General features: G+C 34.4%; 1 protein-coding gene across 1 annotated transcript in view; it reads left to right on the top strand.

Moving 5' to 3' along the window:
* LOC117109303 (mediator of RNA polymerase II transcription subunit 14-like) overlaps nucleotides 1–18,080 on the top strand; it is a gene marked incomplete at its 3' end in the record, with an annotated part of 34,009 nt that overhangs the window by 6,727 nt on the left and 9,202 nt on the right. Inside the window, 25 exon segments of the mRNA XM_033251573.1 lie at nucleotides 1,394–1,472; nucleotides 1,784–1,913; nucleotides 3,000–3,040; nucleotides 4,623–4,710; nucleotides 5,134–5,241; nucleotides 5,459–5,502; nucleotides 5,904–5,992; nucleotides 8,015–8,162; nucleotides 8,301–8,369; nucleotides 8,763–8,805; nucleotides 8,938–9,063; nucleotides 9,990–10,068; nucleotides 10,371–10,533; nucleotides 10,825–11,035; nucleotides 11,510–11,673; nucleotides 11,922–11,998; nucleotides 12,662–12,770; nucleotides 13,393–13,441; nucleotides 14,808–14,945; nucleotides 15,043–15,128; nucleotides 15,281–15,430; nucleotides 16,281–16,355; nucleotides 16,453–16,579; nucleotides 17,166–17,233; nucleotides 17,831–18,070. Of these exon segments, the coding sequence (XP_033107464.1) occupies nucleotides 1,394–1,472; nucleotides 1,784–1,913; nucleotides 3,000–3,040; nucleotides 4,623–4,710; nucleotides 5,134–5,241; nucleotides 5,459–5,502; nucleotides 5,904–5,992; nucleotides 8,015–8,162; nucleotides 8,301–8,369; nucleotides 8,763–8,805; nucleotides 8,938–9,063; nucleotides 9,990–10,068; nucleotides 10,371–10,533; nucleotides 10,825–11,035; nucleotides 11,510–11,673; nucleotides 11,922–11,998; nucleotides 12,662–12,770; nucleotides 13,393–13,441; nucleotides 14,808–14,945; nucleotides 15,043–15,128; nucleotides 15,281–15,430; nucleotides 16,281–16,355; nucleotides 16,453–16,579; nucleotides 17,166–17,233; nucleotides 17,831–18,070 (2,701 nt within the window).

Genomic DNA, 18,080 nt, shown 5'->3' with positions numbered 1-18,080 from the left:
ATATGTAGAAGCTTTTTTTTGCGCTGTCATTTTACATTCTTGTTTGAACATATTGAACCTTGACTTCAATCTGCGTTGACAAGTTGCTAAAGCCCTTCAAGTGGAACATAATAAACAATGCACATTATTCCTAGTAAATAATGAAAGTTATTCATGCATCAGTTTCAATGAATGATAAAGCATGGATGAAATCCTTTGATAAAGCGAAATAAAAAAAAATAGTAAAGTTCTTCTATGTGCTACAGTATCTTTACTTCTGGACAATTTTGACATGGCCTGGATTGTAAACAATTCAGATAAATGTGAATTATTGAAATGTAAGCGTTGTAATAATTAATGATAGTAATATTGTCTGGCATATAATGCAGCCTACAAAATTTCAAGTTGGCATTCCACAATTTTTGAGAATATTGACGAACAAGAATTGGCACAGGTTTTTTGGCAACCTATAGTAGATTTTCCATGCTTCAGCATCCACCGTATTTTACACTGCAATCTGAGGCATGGTTTCCACTGAGACAGATCGTACCGGAAACTACATTTATGTACGTTGTACCCGAGGAAAATTTGCCAATCGTAAAACAAATTTTTTGTAAAATATTAATAGGCAATAATATATAATCCACATGCGACTCCTCTTTCTACTCTTTGCCAAATGTGGGCCTCTTTACTATCTAATAGTAGCAAAGTTGTTGTAGATTTGTAAGGGTACAATGTGTTAATGACTTCATAAACTTGAGTATTTGTAAAAACACGGAGGATTGAAAGTTGGCAAGTTTTTGCTGGCCTATTTTTATCCTCATTTTGGGCCTTGCGGGGACTTAGCAGGGGATGTAATTTCCAAAATGGTTACATGCATGTGAGAGTCCCGGCCACCTCCTAGCAATGCGGAGCATCGTTTTAATGTACATCCCCGGCTAAGTCCCCGCCACACCGCCGTAGTCCTGGGAAAATGCCTCGCTAATAAATGATTGGAGGATAAAACCTACTTGAAGGTTTAGCCTACAGTAGGTCTGAATCGGAGAAGCAACGTGAGAGCTAGGCCAAGGAGATGAGGTTCCTTGATGGAAGCACTACGCGTGCGTATCACTTAGCAGTTTCCATGGAAGTTTGGACTACAATTGACAAGTGCATAATCTGTCTCTTATACACATCTAGATGTGTATAAGAGATAGATTTTTCAGTGGGATTGAGCACTGTTTCACAAAAAATTGAGATATTTTTTTTATATATATATATATATATATATATATATATATATATATATATATATATGTTTAGTAGTGTATTTTGTATAATTCCATTCCATTTTGAATGTTTACCTGTTTATCCCTACTGCAGTTTTTTTTTTCCTTTTATGACACCAGTATTACATATATTTCGTAATTTATAGATTGCCAAATTTTTCCATACCATGTGCAGTCGATGTGCTAACAACTGGTCGGTATAGAAGACTTCCAACTTGTATTAAGGTAAATACTAAACATTTTGTGATTGATAAAATATACAAAATACAATATATATAATACAGGTGTCTCTCCAATTAAAGACCATTTTTGGTACCAGGATTTAAATGGTTTTTCCAGCTTTGGTCTCTAAATTAGAATAACAAAGATAAAAGAAATTTGTTAATTTTTTATCACAGAAAAGTGTACTTTAAATGGAGGTGGTCTTAAATTGAAGGGATCTTTAATTAGAGAGAGACCTGTATACTTTATTCGCAACTCGAAAATCTTAATTGCAACTGCAAATGATAAAATTGTTATATTTTGTTGCAATGCAGGATCGGATTGTACCGGCTGACCCAATTACTGCATCAGAAAAAACTTCTGTATTGCTGAGGCTGAATCAGATAATTCAACATCGACTTGTTACATCTGAGTTGCCAACTCAACTTTCAAATCTGTCAATAGGTAAATCAACTTCATATGAATATTCATAACAAGTTATAATATAATCCATAAATATTGGTGATTATGATTATATAATCGATAATCATGATTGATATGCCTAAGAGTGATGTTTTGCCTCATTTGACATGATATCATAAGAGTATGTTTTGCCCAACCTGACCTGATAATAGCGTACCTATACTCAGTAGGTTTCCAAATACTTGCGGAAAAAATTTGTATGTGATTCAAGTATGAATCGAAACCCACAACCTCCAGATACTAGCCTGGCACCATAGCCACTAGAAGAAAACATCACTCCGATGCTATTTTCCTGATGAAAACTTGGATGGAAATATGTCATTCCTCATACATATTACAATAAGTTTTTTTATTTACATTTTGACTACATTGTATTACAAAACACTATAGAAATTCAAAGAATATAAATAGTATTATGTAAATGCCTTGTCACTTAAATGGCAATGATTTTTGTTCTTGTTATTATTTAAATATGCATTCATGTAATCAACAACAAAGATAATGTATGTCCAAGACCAGCCAAACCAGTCCCTCCTTGCAAAAATCGATTGTTAGGTATTGATACAATGTTAAAAAGTAAAATGAAAGTGATAAAATGGTAAAAGAATTATTTAAATGTAATGTTTCATTGTGAAGTTACAGGGCTTTAAACATATCAGCCTTCAAAGTTTACGATTTTGGGGAATTCTCAGACAGAGACCCTCACCAAATCATTAAGAAATGTTGTTTTAACGTCGAAGATAGGGAAAATAACAACATAGCATAATTTATAGATATATAAGGGTTAGCTTATTACAGTAACATAGATTTAGAATGTTTTGACATTTCAACATGTGTTGATCATTATTTCAGAAACATGATTTGCGAGAGTGACTTGTCTTTGCCACATATGTTTGTCAGGAATTTACGAAACAAAGATATGTCATTAGACAGTGTTTCATTTAACAGTCTCATAGCTGATAACATTATTAGTTATTTTATATATTGAGACATGTTTTCTTTGTAATCATTTCTACATAATGTTTAATTTTATAAAATTGATTTTATTGTTTCTCTTTCTGTTAAAAGTTGATGGCACTGTGAAATTCCATGTTCCTCAAGAGTTTGAAGTAAGAGCAGCAGGTTTATTCCAAACATACTGAACATTATTTATAGTACTACTGTTAAGGGGACAGGGACACTTTATGAGTGGGACTAATGATCAAATAAATACATATTTAACCCCTATTAAGGGGACACTTACTTTTTTTTGTCATTGTATCACAACTACTACAACAGTCTCTAAAATAAAACAAAAAGTCATTCAACTTTTTATTTTGACACATTTTAAGCATCAAACCTGAATTTTCTCCCCTGAATCCTTAAGTACTGTAAAATTAATGTAGTAAATTACATTGGTGAATAAAAAATGAATTTCTATTCTTACACTGAAGAACATTATTTTATGTGAATAATAGTGGTACAAGGAACAGCCATACACAATGCACAACCTCACACACTCCCTGTGGATTATACCTAACCAAGTGTAATTCAGAACAGACCAATTGAATTTAAGTCTATTACATCCTACAAGTTACCCATCTATATTAGTTCTTGGTTTGGTTCCTCTTTAAGCTTCCATTTGGGAAATTAACCAAGAAATTAACACTTAATTTTTTGTCATTGTATCACAACAACTACAGCAGTCTCCAAAATAAAATAAAAAGTCATTTAACTTTTTATTTTGAAATATTTTAAACATCAAGTCTGAATTTTCTCCCCCTGAATCCTTAATTACTGTAAAATTAATGTAGTAAATTACATTGGTGAATAAAAAATGAATTTCTATTCTTACACTGAAGAACATTATTTTATGTGAATAATAGTGATACAAGGAACAGCCATACACAATGCAAAACCTCACACACTCCCTGTGGATTATACCTAGCCAAGTGTAATTCAGAACAGACCAATTGAATTTAAGTCTATTACATCCTATAAAGTACCCATCTATATTAGTTCTTGGTTTGGTTCCTCTTTAAGCTTCCATTTGGGAAATTAACCAAGAGGTCTCTGAAGAGCAGTTAGTTATGGTTGATTGAAATTAGATGGCCTTGCTATAGAGTTGCCTTTAATCCTGGTTAGAGAGAGGGAGACAAACATTGATGAAATATCTTACACAAAGACACATGCGATGTGACAAGAATTGGACAATTAAGTAATACGTACAAAAATGTATAAAATATATTCATTAAAAACTATAATAAATAATCATAATGATGTTATTAATAATCATAATTATAATAATAATAATTAACTACATTACTGTTTCATTGCCTGCAGAAAAAAATTAATTAAATGGTTTTAATAATGAAGAATCGTATATTATACATTTTAGAATTTATTATCTGCACAATGGATAATTAACTGTAAATACACCTCAGTGGTGGATCCAGGAACTTAATATAATAGATGCCCAAGAATGGTCATTTATGGGCAAAGGGTCCAAACCACTTCAGGCTCACAATTGTTAGTGCTAAGGTACAAAATTTGATGGCTAGGCCTATGGCACCTGTAGATAGCCTGAAATGGCAAGAATTAGTGAATTGGCCTATAGTCCTCATTTATATTTATTCATGTAAATAATTTTTGCAAGATGTTTTGTTTCAATATATATTATTATAGGAAACTCATTTGTTTTTGTAACTTTAGGCAACCTTGACGCTAATGGGAGATGACCAGTCCATTCCATGGAGGCTTCTTCATGTGGACATCTTAGTCAAGGACCCTGACACAGGGGGTAAGTAAACTAAATTGAACATCTTAATATTTTCTTAGCATTATGGCAAAATATGATGATAATGGTGAAGACGGTGATGAAGAGTATGGAGACAATGTTAATGATAGAGGGGATGAAGATGATTGTGGCGATGATGACATTGATTATAACTTTGACGGTTATGATTATAATATTGATTGTGTTGAAGGATATGATAATGTGATGATTTTATTTTAATAGTGAATAATGCTTTGTTTATTATTTTAATAAAAATATGATTATGATGATAATTATGATCGTAATCTTGATCATGAGGATGGTGTTGATGATAATCATCATCATGAGGATGGTGATGGTAATCACGATCATAATGATAGTGATATTTCTGATAATTATTTTTATTGTCGTTGTTGTTGTTTATATTTGCTTGTTTTTTAATTGTAGATGGTAAAGCTTTAGTGCACAGTATGCAAATTCACTACATCCACCAACTTGTGCAGTCAAGATTGTTTACAGAGGAGAAACCACTCGCTGATATGTACAGCCTGCTTCGTATCCTTCCATGTTTTGACACCCCCCGCCCCCTGCTCACTAAATTGCTACCATTGGAAGTTGTCTAAGTAAACGTTTTAAGTTTTGTTTTTTTTTTTTAATCCTGACCCTAGTAGCTCCTTATGTAAGTTGCCTTGTGTTTTGTGTACAGCATTGTTTTTATAAACTTTGTTAATTTGTACTATACGTCAAATTTCAATACCTTATCTATGCACAGATAGTTTTTGTCAGTCACTGCAGCTTGAAGTACTCAACTCCCAGGTAGGTCTTACTCATTTGCATACAGTATATAGGTGTCATATCCAGGTTTTATTAATTTTATGTTTTTCTTAAAATTTGCATTATATTTAGGCTGGATTGCTAAGTACAATCTAACTACAGTAGAACCCCTTCTTTGGGACACCCTTATTATTTGTTGTTTGAGGCTGTTATTGCAGTTGTAATGTAATGTAGTGCTGCTTGATATAGCACTTATGCCATATTGCAACACAAATAAAAAGGTGGTGATGAAAAGAATAACAAAAGTTCTATACCTGTATACTACTCCTATTATAACCCAATTATGATTAACACATAGGTTATAGGTAAAGCTGACAGCTGAGCTGTTTGTGCAGAAGTCTATGGCTTGAGACTAAAGATATTTGTATATTCAATATTATTAGGCCCACCGTTTGATGCGTGAGAGATGGGGAGAACACATCGCTATCACAGGCTACATGGCAGCGCAGAGTCTTAACCTGGCCTACTGGAGGTAAATCTTAATTGTGTTTTTATTTTGGTATTTGGATAGTGACACATTGATAATGGATGCTAAAGAACAAAACATGAGTATTGGGCAATGATAAAAGTGCAAATTAAATGGGATATGCCCATATTTGGGCATAATATGACAGCATCATTTGTATGGACAGAGCCTTACATGTGCCCAAGAGGCAGTGACCTATCTAAGTTTTGAAATGGGGGTGCTGATGGGGGGGGGGAGGGGGTGTGAAAGTGAAGTGGGGAGCTCGATGATCAGTTGAGGGTCATTAACTCACAAAATAAGGTGATTTTAAGTGATTTTTAATCTTGACAATGATTTTTGGGGGACGACTGTGGGGAACGCAAGTAATTTTTGGAGGGGTATGCGCACCCACCTCCTCCCCCAGATACTCCACTGCCTGGAAGGCAATAAAGGTAGAACAAAGGTAGAACATTTTTTATTAACAAAACCACGGTATTGTATAGTGTATTATAACACGCCTAAACAGATCCCAGTCATTTGATTGGTTGATTTCCTACCACATGACTAGTTATTTTCCTCATTTCATCACTCATCATGAAAATTTTGTTCCACCATGCATTTTTTTCCCACCTGTATTGTCCGTTACCCGTTGCCTATGGATATGAAATGACCTTAATCTAATGCGATCTTTTGATTGGTTAAAAAGACGCAGGACTGACTTTTTCCGGAAGTTTAAATTCATGAAACGGAGTCACATCACCTATAACCATAAGCCTAATTCTTGCTGAACTTATCTTAGCGGTGTGCAATGTATCAGAGATTTTATATAGGCCTACTCAGGGAATTGTTATGGTTTACTGTAAAGTATTTTAATAACGTGGATGATACCTCAAAAACTAGCTCAAATTTGCACAAAATCTGTGCAGCATTCGGCCCTTATTTACCTATAGCCTATTCCCTGATCAGGTGTCAGGCATAACTTTTACAGCCTGGGACACTTGCTTGGAAGATGATCAAATGACAAGGATCTATTTAGGTGTGTTATAAAACATATATAATCAGTAATGAATGTTTTGTATTCATGCAATGGAAAGAATAATATTTTCATTCATTGAAAGAATGACTGTTCCATTAAACTCTGCTTTGCCTCGTTGAATTGAACAGTAAATCTTTCAACTCTTGAAAATATACTTCCCATTGCACTCATAAACATTCATTATTTGCATACTATACAACAAATATAGGCTTATCCTTGTACCTTGACTTATGCCGTTCACTCTGTCTGGTAGAATCTGCATCATGATGTTCGTCAAATTTTGTTTTGCCTTCACCCAAATGTCTGGCTTCTACCTTTAAATCTCTGGCCTATAGTTCAAGTAAATTACAGTGTTGTCATATATGTTGAAGCTTGCGGTACACCACGTAGGGAGTTCTGAAAAGAACTGTTGTAGTTGAGAAAGTCTTGACATTTCAATTGAGTTGCTTCAATCGTCTTCAGGAGAATAATATCTGCAGAAACTCCAAACAGAGAAATAATTATATGTTTGGGTAGAGAGGCTGGATGGTGATTGGATGGATAAACTGACCAATGAGAAGACTGCTAATGAAATGCTAAAACAAAAGCCATTGTTATCCTGAAAGAAATAGTTCAAAAATAGAAAAAAATTGGGGAAAATAGCAGCCAGACAATGTTTAAGAGTGATGATGGCACCAGCAGTGGTCCTGTCAAACATGCCTGCACCACCGTCTTCTGAAGCCACAACAAACTTGTCTTATCCAAATAACATTATTTTAGTTGCCAGTCCCTAATATTGTGGTCCAAATGAACAATTTTTTTGCCATGTTAAGCCATAAGAACTGCCCCCATGAAACCTATAAGGGATTTAATTCCAGGACCCTGACAAAGGCTCTAGTTTGGCCCATGGTACAAATCCCCTGTCGACTAGAATTGGTGAAGCTTAGGATTGTGAAAACAATATATTTTAATCCAGACATTTGAAAATGGATTTTCAAGGAGATTTCTAGTTTTATGGAATGTAATTTTTGCAGGGCACAGAACTATTGCTTAGATAAATCCAAGCATCAGCTGTACTCAGTAAACATATGTGTGGACAAGGACTCTTTACAGCCATTGGACGTTAAACACACACCACCTTTGACCCCTTCAGAGGCAGCCAAGGTCAATCAAGCAATTAAGGTAAAGTACCAAAATACTCAAATATTCCTGAAGTATATATAAACAATAAAAAAAAATCTTTTATTTGTAACAAATGTAATAATTTATATTCAAAATAATAAATAGTAATTTTTTAATTCCTTTTTTTTTTTTTTTCAGAGTGAGATGTTATCAATTGAAAGACTTCTTGTTGAATCAATTCTCATAAGGTCAAAGGCTAAATTACAGGTAAATATTGATAAGTCACAGTAAACTGGGGATCAAACCAAATATAACTGTCCGACTTATATCATCTTGTTTGATAAGGCCCGGCTCTTTTAACATCCACTCCAACATGAACGCACTTTCTCCACTGTCAAGTTTATTACATTTCAATAATTTTTACTGAACTGTGGACCAAATATATCTGCAAAACAAGCAAGTTTTGATGGGTTGCACTTTACAAAGTTATGTTATTCTCCTTTTACTTTATATGAGTTCATAAAAATTTGACGTTCATCGCTTTCCCTGTAAAATGTGTTGGTGGCTTTCTGTGTATGCTGAGTACAAATCAGTGTTAGAAATTACAGCCTTCAAACACACATAAATCCAGATTGATTGTGATCATATTTATTTTTGTAGGAATTGCAACTTGATTTGAAGAAAGCTAATATCTCTACTAAAGGTAAGTTATTTTTATGTTATTATTTATCAAAATTGTTACTTTTAACTACAAAAATTTTCGTTGATACCAAGTAAAAACAATTAAAACATCCAACAATGATTGAATATGTGTGTTTTTTTTTTATTCCTCTAGCTGTTATCCAAGGCAACCCTCCTGTATTGAGCATTGCTATCCTGGAGCCTTGCGGTCCATCCGAGTACCTCACCATCTCAGTGGATATGCAGACTGGTCTATTCCAGCCATATGTGGCACATGCTGGTTTGTTTTCAAATACTTTTTAATCATATTTGTAGAGGGTGACCCTTCCAGCATATTTTAGAAAGTCCGCTGATATTCAAGGCACCAGTTAAAAAATAAATGAAATGATGTAATGCTTAAGAAGTAGAGATGTATTTTAGTTGTGAGAAAAAATCCTGGACTGTCACTGGAATTGAACCCAGGACTTGAAAAGCAAGCACTATAATGACCAAGCTACCTTTTCATTCCAAATATATTTAATCAATCAATTATTCACATAATTATACATCAAACAATATTTCCAACCCGAACCTTGTGAAGCCTAAATTGAAGAATTTAGAATATATTAATAATAATAATAATAACAACATAGAAGGCGATACTAATGCAGTAATATTAATATGATGAAGACTGTAATGAAAATGAAGAAGTCATAGTATAAAAAATAATAATATTATGATAATAATAATTTTAAAATTCATTTGTTTAGGATCAGTTTGTGAAGCCTAAATTGAAGAATGTAGAATATATTAATAATAATAATAACAGCATAGAAGGTGATAATAATGCAGTAATATTAATATGGTGAAGACTAGAATAAAAAGGAAAAAGTCATAGTATTACAAATGATAATGCTTATGATAGTGATAATTATAAAAATGTATTTGTTTGGGAACAGTGTTTGATCTTACCACAATACCTCCTAATAGTTAATTTTATTCATTACTTCTATTATTATTAATTTGGGAGTCAATAGTATTACAAATGATCATGCTTATGATAGTGATAATAATAAAAATGTATTTGTTTGGGAACAGTGTTTGACCTTACCACAATACCTCCTAATAGTTAATTTTATTCATTATGGGAGTCAATAGTTCTTTCATAGTGTTAATGCTATCGTATAATTTTATTATTTTGGTTAAACGTTTCTTGTCATTTTTCAGGTGCTGCCCTTCTTGAGGAAATTGAAGAATGTTTGAACTCTGACCCCACAAAACTTTATCAATATATAATCAGATTAAAGTAAGTTGAACATTATGATAAAATGTTTTTTATTATATCATAAACAATTTTAATATTAGTACACAATGTCTCTTTAATTGAAAGCTAAAATTATACTTGTAATGGATGCATCAGAGAAATAAAGGCTAACTCGGATGTGGTCCATGGTTAGTCTTGTGAGAGTAAATAGGTGCAGTACTGTTAACAGCTTCGCTTAATAGATCACTTGTATTAAATTGATTCCCCTTCCATTTTTTTTCCATATTCAATCTTGAGATCCAATAACTTATTAATTTTCTTATTGTCTACTTAATCCAACGCAGGTTCACCATCAGTATTGAACATTGCAAACGTGCAGTTCAACTTCAACCTGTCACCTGCCTTGAACGGCTCCCTCTAGTGTCTATCTCTGCTGACCATCCGTTGACCAAAGTCTCTCCTAATCGTCTGTACCTGAAACTCACCAAGCATAACAACTACTATGTGGTTAGTACACTAGAGCAGTGGTTCTGAAACTATGGATCACCAAAGTAATCAGAGGGTTTTTTAAAAATTTTATATTATGCTAAAATTTGGTGTAGTAACGAGAGCACATAATAATAATTATCATTTAAACATTTTACTTCAGTAAACTTTACAAGTTAATTACCTGTTGTGAACGTCCCGGGAAATAGTTGGCTGCAGCAAGTTGCTTAGATCTTTAAGCTATTTGTGGTTTGTGGTGGTTTTTGTTGCTGTTTTTATACAGTGTACATGACTCTTTCTGTTTCAACTTAGGTTGTTGAGTTTATCACTGAACTAGGTGGAGAATTCGAAACTCAGATCAAATATTACCTCCTTCGGGTGCGACCTTCGACATACTATGATCAAACCGCTCATGATGCTCAGCACCCTGACCCTGACACGGCCAAGAGTTTCTTAGCGCCGCTGACCCTGTTTCCTATCGACCCACAAAGTTTGGTTCACGGTCCTAATACAGCATTTGAAGGTAAGCCAAGTTTTAATGGTGATGGTGTCCTTAATGGTGGTAAAGATAATGGCCATGATGTTTGTAGTGATGCTGGTGATAAGGATAGTGATGGTGCAGGCCATAATAATTGTTATAATGGTGGCCATTGCGCTAACCATGATGTTGGCGTTGATAGAGGCTATGTTGCTGGCGATAAGGATAGCGAAGATGATGGTCAAGATGATGGCCATAACAATGGTCACTGTGCTGGCCATGATAATGACAACGATGATAGCAATGATGGTGGCCATGATACTAATCATGATGGTGATCCTAGCAGTGATATTGGCAATGATGCTGGCTATAATGATGGTCATTATGATTATCATGATGCTGGCCATGATGCCTTTGATGATTGTTTTAACAATGACAATGATGATGCAGTACAGTATAATAATGAAATATTATAATAAATAGTGTTTTTAACTAATCCACTTCTGTTACATCTTGCAGGTAGCTTAGGTCTCAACAAGAGGAAGCAAATTCAAGATGGCTTCCATCATGTATCAAGTGCCAAGAGGCGCAAGTTTGATCATGAGCATTACTTTCAGGATCAACTGGCACACATTACTGCCCTCTGCGACATGCGTATCCCTTACATACAGTTACTAGAAGAGGTATGCCTAATACTTGTAGGATAATGTTAGCTAATCATAATCCATATATTTAGTGCAGTACACACATTATTAGTAATTTCCTATTGACATACTCAATATATTTGGTAAAGATATTATCACTGTACCCATTAAATTGAATATTGTCCCTTCTTGGCCCCTCTATTTTGAATTCCTCGACCTGAGACTGTACCTGATAGAGTTCTTACAACTGCTCTGGTTTATAAACAGCTTTTGTTCTTTAATTTCAGCTAAGTAAGAATAATATTTGTCATCAAGGTGTGCAGGTTGAAGGTGAAGGTGCTGGACTTGTATTGAAGCTAACAAGGTAATAATCATTGTCTGGTCTCGAGGGCGGACCTTTCCGCTAAGCCCCGCCCCTTGGATATTGTTGCTAAGGTCACAAAATGACAGTGTAAAGCATACGCAAACATGTGCATTTGTGGGACAGCATGTGTGCTTGTAAGACACGCGCGTATTCCTGGCACTGATCTGATTGGTCAGTTGTTCAGTTTGATTGACACTCCGAAAAGGTCCTTTATAATGGAGACCTCAGTAAAGCCGAGCGGAAGATGGCTTTTTAGGCTGTCCTCTTCTACTTTACCACTGTATATATCTCATAATTCTTTGAGCCTAGCGACGTCCTAACTAAATTATGATTTCATTGAAGAAATATTTATATATTATTGAATGATCTTATTAGATTAGATGGTGATGGACTAGCCAGGCCTAAACAGGATGGTTCCTAGATCTGAGGCCTAACTTTTAATGAAAGTTGATGCCCCACTGACTAGAAGCATCAACCACTACACTGGGCATGGCTACCGCCCAGGCCAGGCCTGAATGTACAAATCACCATGACACCATTATGATTTACTAGTACTACTTTTTAAATTCAATTGTACAAAAAGGCTATAAATTTAATATTAAGTTTACTTGACATTATATATATCTCACCATCAAATATATATATATATATTTTTTTTTTTAGCCCACCGCCATTTGACGGAACTTGTACGCAGGCAGCAAAGGAACTTGGCAAGAATCTTATCAGCTGTTGCTTCAGACTTCAGCTACACAGCATGAGGTGGCAGATACAGGTGACAATAATAATTTGTTCTTAGAACTGCATATCCAAGGTCAATTTAGGTCATTTGACATAAAGCTATGTTGTGTATAATGACGTTTATGTTGATTGCCCGTGATAGAAGCATGCGCGGTTTTAACTACAAATTGGCTTATTGTATTGATGGATTAATAAATTAAATATTTGATTGATTGATTTTACATATTGGTTGATTTTTTTAAATGATTTAATAATTGACTGGTACATTGATTGATTGATTGATTGATAGTTTTTATTACATTGATTTACATTATTTTTATTATTATGATTATTATTATTTTAAAGCAAATTTGTACTATTTTTTAACCAGCCGTTAGTGATGTTTGCAATTCCAAAAGAAATATATAATTTTTGAGATCTTGATACTTGATACTGCATGTTAATATAAACAGATCAAGTCAAATATTACAGGATTTGAGTTATAATTTGCCCATTCATTATGAGAAGAAGAGATGTTTTACCTTAAGAGCATGTAGTTAGGTGTGTACCTCCTTAATGACTAGTCTATGGCTCCATTTGTCAAATTACAATAGAATAGTAGAAATAAGAGTTATCACAATATTGGATAATATTTCCATATGTGTTTTCTTGTACAGTTGTGTTTTGCAAATTGTCCATTACGGAGCACTAATCCCAAGGAGCAAGGTAAGAGCATGCTCAAGTTAAGATCGTTATTACTTTTGATTTTTTTTTTGATATATTAGTTTTATTTTAATTGTCATTGCTGCCCTCTGTAATAAGTTTATTACTATGTGCTGCCCTCTAGAGTAAGTCCACTGCTATGATTTGCTGCCCTCTATAGTAAGTTCACTGCTATGATATGCTGCCCTCCAGAATAGGTATACAGTAGAACCCCTCATTTACGAATTCCCGATTTTACGAACGTAAAATCATGTAATTGTCATAAATAAAGTTCCTATTTCATGAACAAAACACACACCCGTGTCAAGAATTAATCGTTAGGCGCGGGCTAGAGTTTATTCACTCGGTCTTAGACAGTTTGCTGTACACTATCAGCGATCTCTACTACAGATAGTGTGCTTTGAATACACCGACATTCAACACGGCGATCATACTTCATGTCTGCAGCCGTGAGAAAACTCTGCCGATTGCGTAACTTGTCGGCATATCGATAGGCGCATGATTTATTCATTTCTGAATACACCACCCTCATATTGTAATTTAATGAACCCCCTAATTATGAATGGAATTTATTTATCAAATCTAACTAACGTTAATCTACCATTTCATTATTTCCTTATAAAATAAGACACTGACACCCACATTTTCTTTTTATAACTTTATTATTCATTTAATAAATGCAGGCGTAGAACAATCGTATTGCATACAAAAAAAGTCCAAGCGCCGTGTCTACAGCCAATCAGCGCTCTTCTTTTAAAAAGTTGAGAACCCCTGGTTTCCGGGTTATTCTGTACAGGGTCTTTACATGACACCACAACCACATGGATCGAGTGAAAAACGTTGGTTACTCGCCCTGTTGTGGCGCCCGCTGGGCTGTGTTTCTTCGTAAGCTAGACAATAAGTCATATTATTTGCCTGAGAAAGAGAGAATGAAGTTTCTATACACATTAACAAGTATGTATAGAACTGTACATTATTATGATCGTTATTTTGAATTTCTTTCGAGCGCAAGTTGGAGTTTTGGCTCCAGTCCAACAAAATTTAAGTCCAGGCCTAGCCTAGTCCAGCCTAGCATATCGGTAGTGTAAATACTGTACATAGGAATTTCACACAACCCCAATTTTACGTACGAATGATTTTTACGAACACCTTTGGGCCCGTCCCGTACGTAAATGAGGGGTTCTACTGTATTACCTTAATATGTTGCCCTCTATAGTCTACCTGCATACAAAGTGTACTGAAAGTCAGTCAGAAAAATAAAAATTCTAACAACTGTGAATATAGTTGACAGACTACCCTAGTTTTATATTATTTTGTTATTATTTCTAAACTTATTAACTATTACTTCATCGCATATGTTTTTTTCTAGTGCCTATACGAAGTGTGTCTCTATCCTATGACCATACTACTGCCGGTACTGTTGTAATGTGGAGGCACTTCATCCATGAATGGAGCGCCATCGTGCGGCTTTACAAACCTGTCCTTGAATTTGCTCCTGTCATTAATGGTAATCAATTTTATAATTTAATAATTACTTATTGTATACTGTAAATATTATAGAACTTATATGTATAATAACAATGTGTTTGAATTTAAATTTAAAGATTATGCCAACCAGTTGAACATGGAAGTGAGGTCTTTCTCGTACAAGCGTCTGACAATGGCTTACGGAAAAGACAAAGCAAATACAGTGAGTGCAAAATTACTCCGCATTAGATTATTCCCACAATGAAGTTCATCTAGGAATATAATAAATTATTAATAAGTAATTTTTAAGCAACGTTACTAAACAAATTAAACAGTAGATTTATTATTGATTTAATTTCAACTTTTTTTTTTTAGGTAACAATCCGATGGGAACCAGAACGAAAATGTTTCACTTTGCCACTCGGAACTGGAGGATCTGCTAAGGCTGCCAACTGTCATGTGATCATAATGGAACAACTCCGTCAGGAGTTCAACCAACACCAGAATATTGCACAACTCATGCAGGTAAGGCGAGACTTTTTTTATTCTTATTCTTATTTTTATTTTTTTTTTTTTCGCGTACTTATATTTTTAAAGATCATCAGAGGAGAGCGGAATAAAAATAAAAATAAAATTTTTTTTTCTTATTTAGCAAATAATTTTGCCAAAAACATTCAGATGGAGGAGAAAATAAAAATAAAATTTCATTGATGAATGTAAAATAGGATGGCTAAATGCTTCAAATTTATATAATTAGGAAGAAATATACCTTATATCTTATATCTATATCTTATTTCAAGGCAGCAGAGGGTATAATAAAAATAAAGAAAAAATTTTATTTTTTTCTGGGATTTCCACTTTTTTGTTACAAAGGGTGCGCTAATTGGCCAAAAATAAAATTTAGTTTTTATTCGAAATCATCAAAATACAGCATATAGAGGGCATCTTATATCACTAATTTTACTCTAGAGGGCAGCATATAGCAATTGACTTATTAACTTGCATTGGCAGCAGCAAACATAAAGTGACACAGTCACATTTAATAAAATAAGCTATCAACTGGACTAAACAAAAAACAGTTAACAGCCTAAACTAATTTTAAATAAAAAAAAGCATCAATGTTAAATAATTACTCTAGAGGGCAGCATACTATATCAATGGATTTATTCTAGATGGCAGCATACAATAGTAATCAACATAGTCTAGAGGGCAGTATATATATACTTCTGGTATTGAAAGCTTGTATAATAAAATAATTTAAAAGTTTGGAGTGCTACCATTGTTTTATTTTAAGCAATTAATAAGAAATCGATATGCTAAGGCTATTACAGAATGTGCTGCATGTAAAATATTCCATAAAACTGTTTGTTTTTAGGTCTTACAAGATACATACATTCCTCTTCAAGCAATTGCCAAATTACCCACAAGGCCCGGGTTAGGTGCTGGTTCGGTAAGTAATAATTTCACTTAACCTACTACTATTTAATATTCTAACTCTAAATTTAATTTATGCAAAAACTAACCAATCAAAATTCTTCATTTCATAGCATGCCCATTATCCACTGCAACAATTCTGTGTGGTGCCTCAGTCGTCCACGCACATTAGAATCGCTTACAGAAGCATCTACTGCATCGATATCCAATGTCGTGGAAAGAATATGGTCGCCATCAGAGGTGCGTATACATTTAGAAATCATTATTTATAGTATAGTTTTTAATAGAGATGCTATTTTTCCAAACCTGTATTATGGCACTAAAGACTTAGTACTTCAGAAAATACCAAGTGATCAGGTGAGAAATGAACCCACAACTTACTAGCATGGTATCAAAATACCAGACCAATACTAGGGGTGAATTTGATTCCCACATAGCTCAGTAAGTACTGCTATGATATTACGAAAGCTTGCATTATGACAATTCAGCAAAGGTGCCATTTTTTCTCAACTTGACATGTACCTGTTATCATACTGAATGTTTATTTTATCAGACTTTACACTGGAAATGGTATAAACATATGTAAGTCTAGTGTGGGAGGAGGTGTCATTAGGGGCATCCACCTCTAAAAGCATTACATAAACGTCTGGGGAGATAAAGCACTGCAAGTGTCCACTCAGAACATATATTGGCAATTAACAAGTACTTACAGTATTCATATAATTGTTTTAGTACTATATTTTAATTTGAGAGTATTGAAGAGGTGTTTTTGATTGTTAACAGCAATCTTAGCTTGTTTTGGTTTCATTTTTATTATCATTTTCAGATGGAGCTCATAGTTTGTTTGATACCAGTAAAGTTGTCACAGGTTTTAATCCCACCCCCAGTCTAAAGGTACGTATTTTATCTTAGCTTATTATAATTGTTTCTTAAATTCTATAGCTCAGTCAGCCAAGCTGGTGGTAGCCGTGTGTGCACCGAACCATGGAGATCCTTTGGTACCCGGTTCAATTCCATCCATTGCTCTCCTTGTGTTTCAGCTATCAGGCTAAAATGCAATTATAAAAAAGTGCACCAGAGGGTCCCAGAGGGTCCACTGATTAGTTTCAGACACGAAAGAATATTACATACTTCAAGAAATGAAATACATGCCATCGTGCTGGGATTCAATACTCTTTATTGGGTCGTCATCATGAAAAAGCTCACTGTTTTTCAGATGAGCCGTTCAAACGTTTTTGTCCCATCTGCAGTATGGCCCAAGTGCGTGTTAAAGGACAAAGTACATTTTCCAAAGAAAGTAGGGGATTGTTCTCATAGTGTACTCTGCCCAATAATCTCCAGAAAGACCCTATTGGACTTCCGTGGCGTATCATTGGTGTCCACACTTAGACCAAACTTATATATGTATATTATGTAATTAAATTCATTATTGCTGTTTTTTATCAAGTTTCACATTAATATTTTTTTTATTCTGCTAACCACTTTTTGCAGGTTTTTCTTGACATGTTTGTTGATGACACCATCTTGTATGCTAAGCGTCGCTCAATCACTGAGGACGACAACCCTCCATCCCCTGTTGCGATGGACACAATGGATCTGTTTCCACAAGCCCAGCAGCCTACTGGGGCAAGTCCTTTGCAACGTGCCAGTCAGCATAGTACAGGTTATGGCCATGCTGTGGCAAGTAGCCCAGCACATCCAGCCTCACCACATACATCAGTCCTGCAACAAGTAAGATAAT

The sequence above is a fragment of the Anneissia japonica genome, unplaced genomic scaffold, assembly GCF_011630105.1.
Source record: "Anneissia japonica isolate Jap-2015-1 unplaced genomic scaffold, ASM1163010v1 scaffold287761_len698747_cov189, whole genome shotgun sequence".
NCBI classification, from domain to species: domain Eukaryota; kingdom Metazoa; phylum Echinodermata; class Crinoidea; order Comatulida; family Comatulidae; genus Anneissia; species Anneissia japonica.
This window is presented reverse-complemented; position numbering and strand designations above follow the sequence as displayed.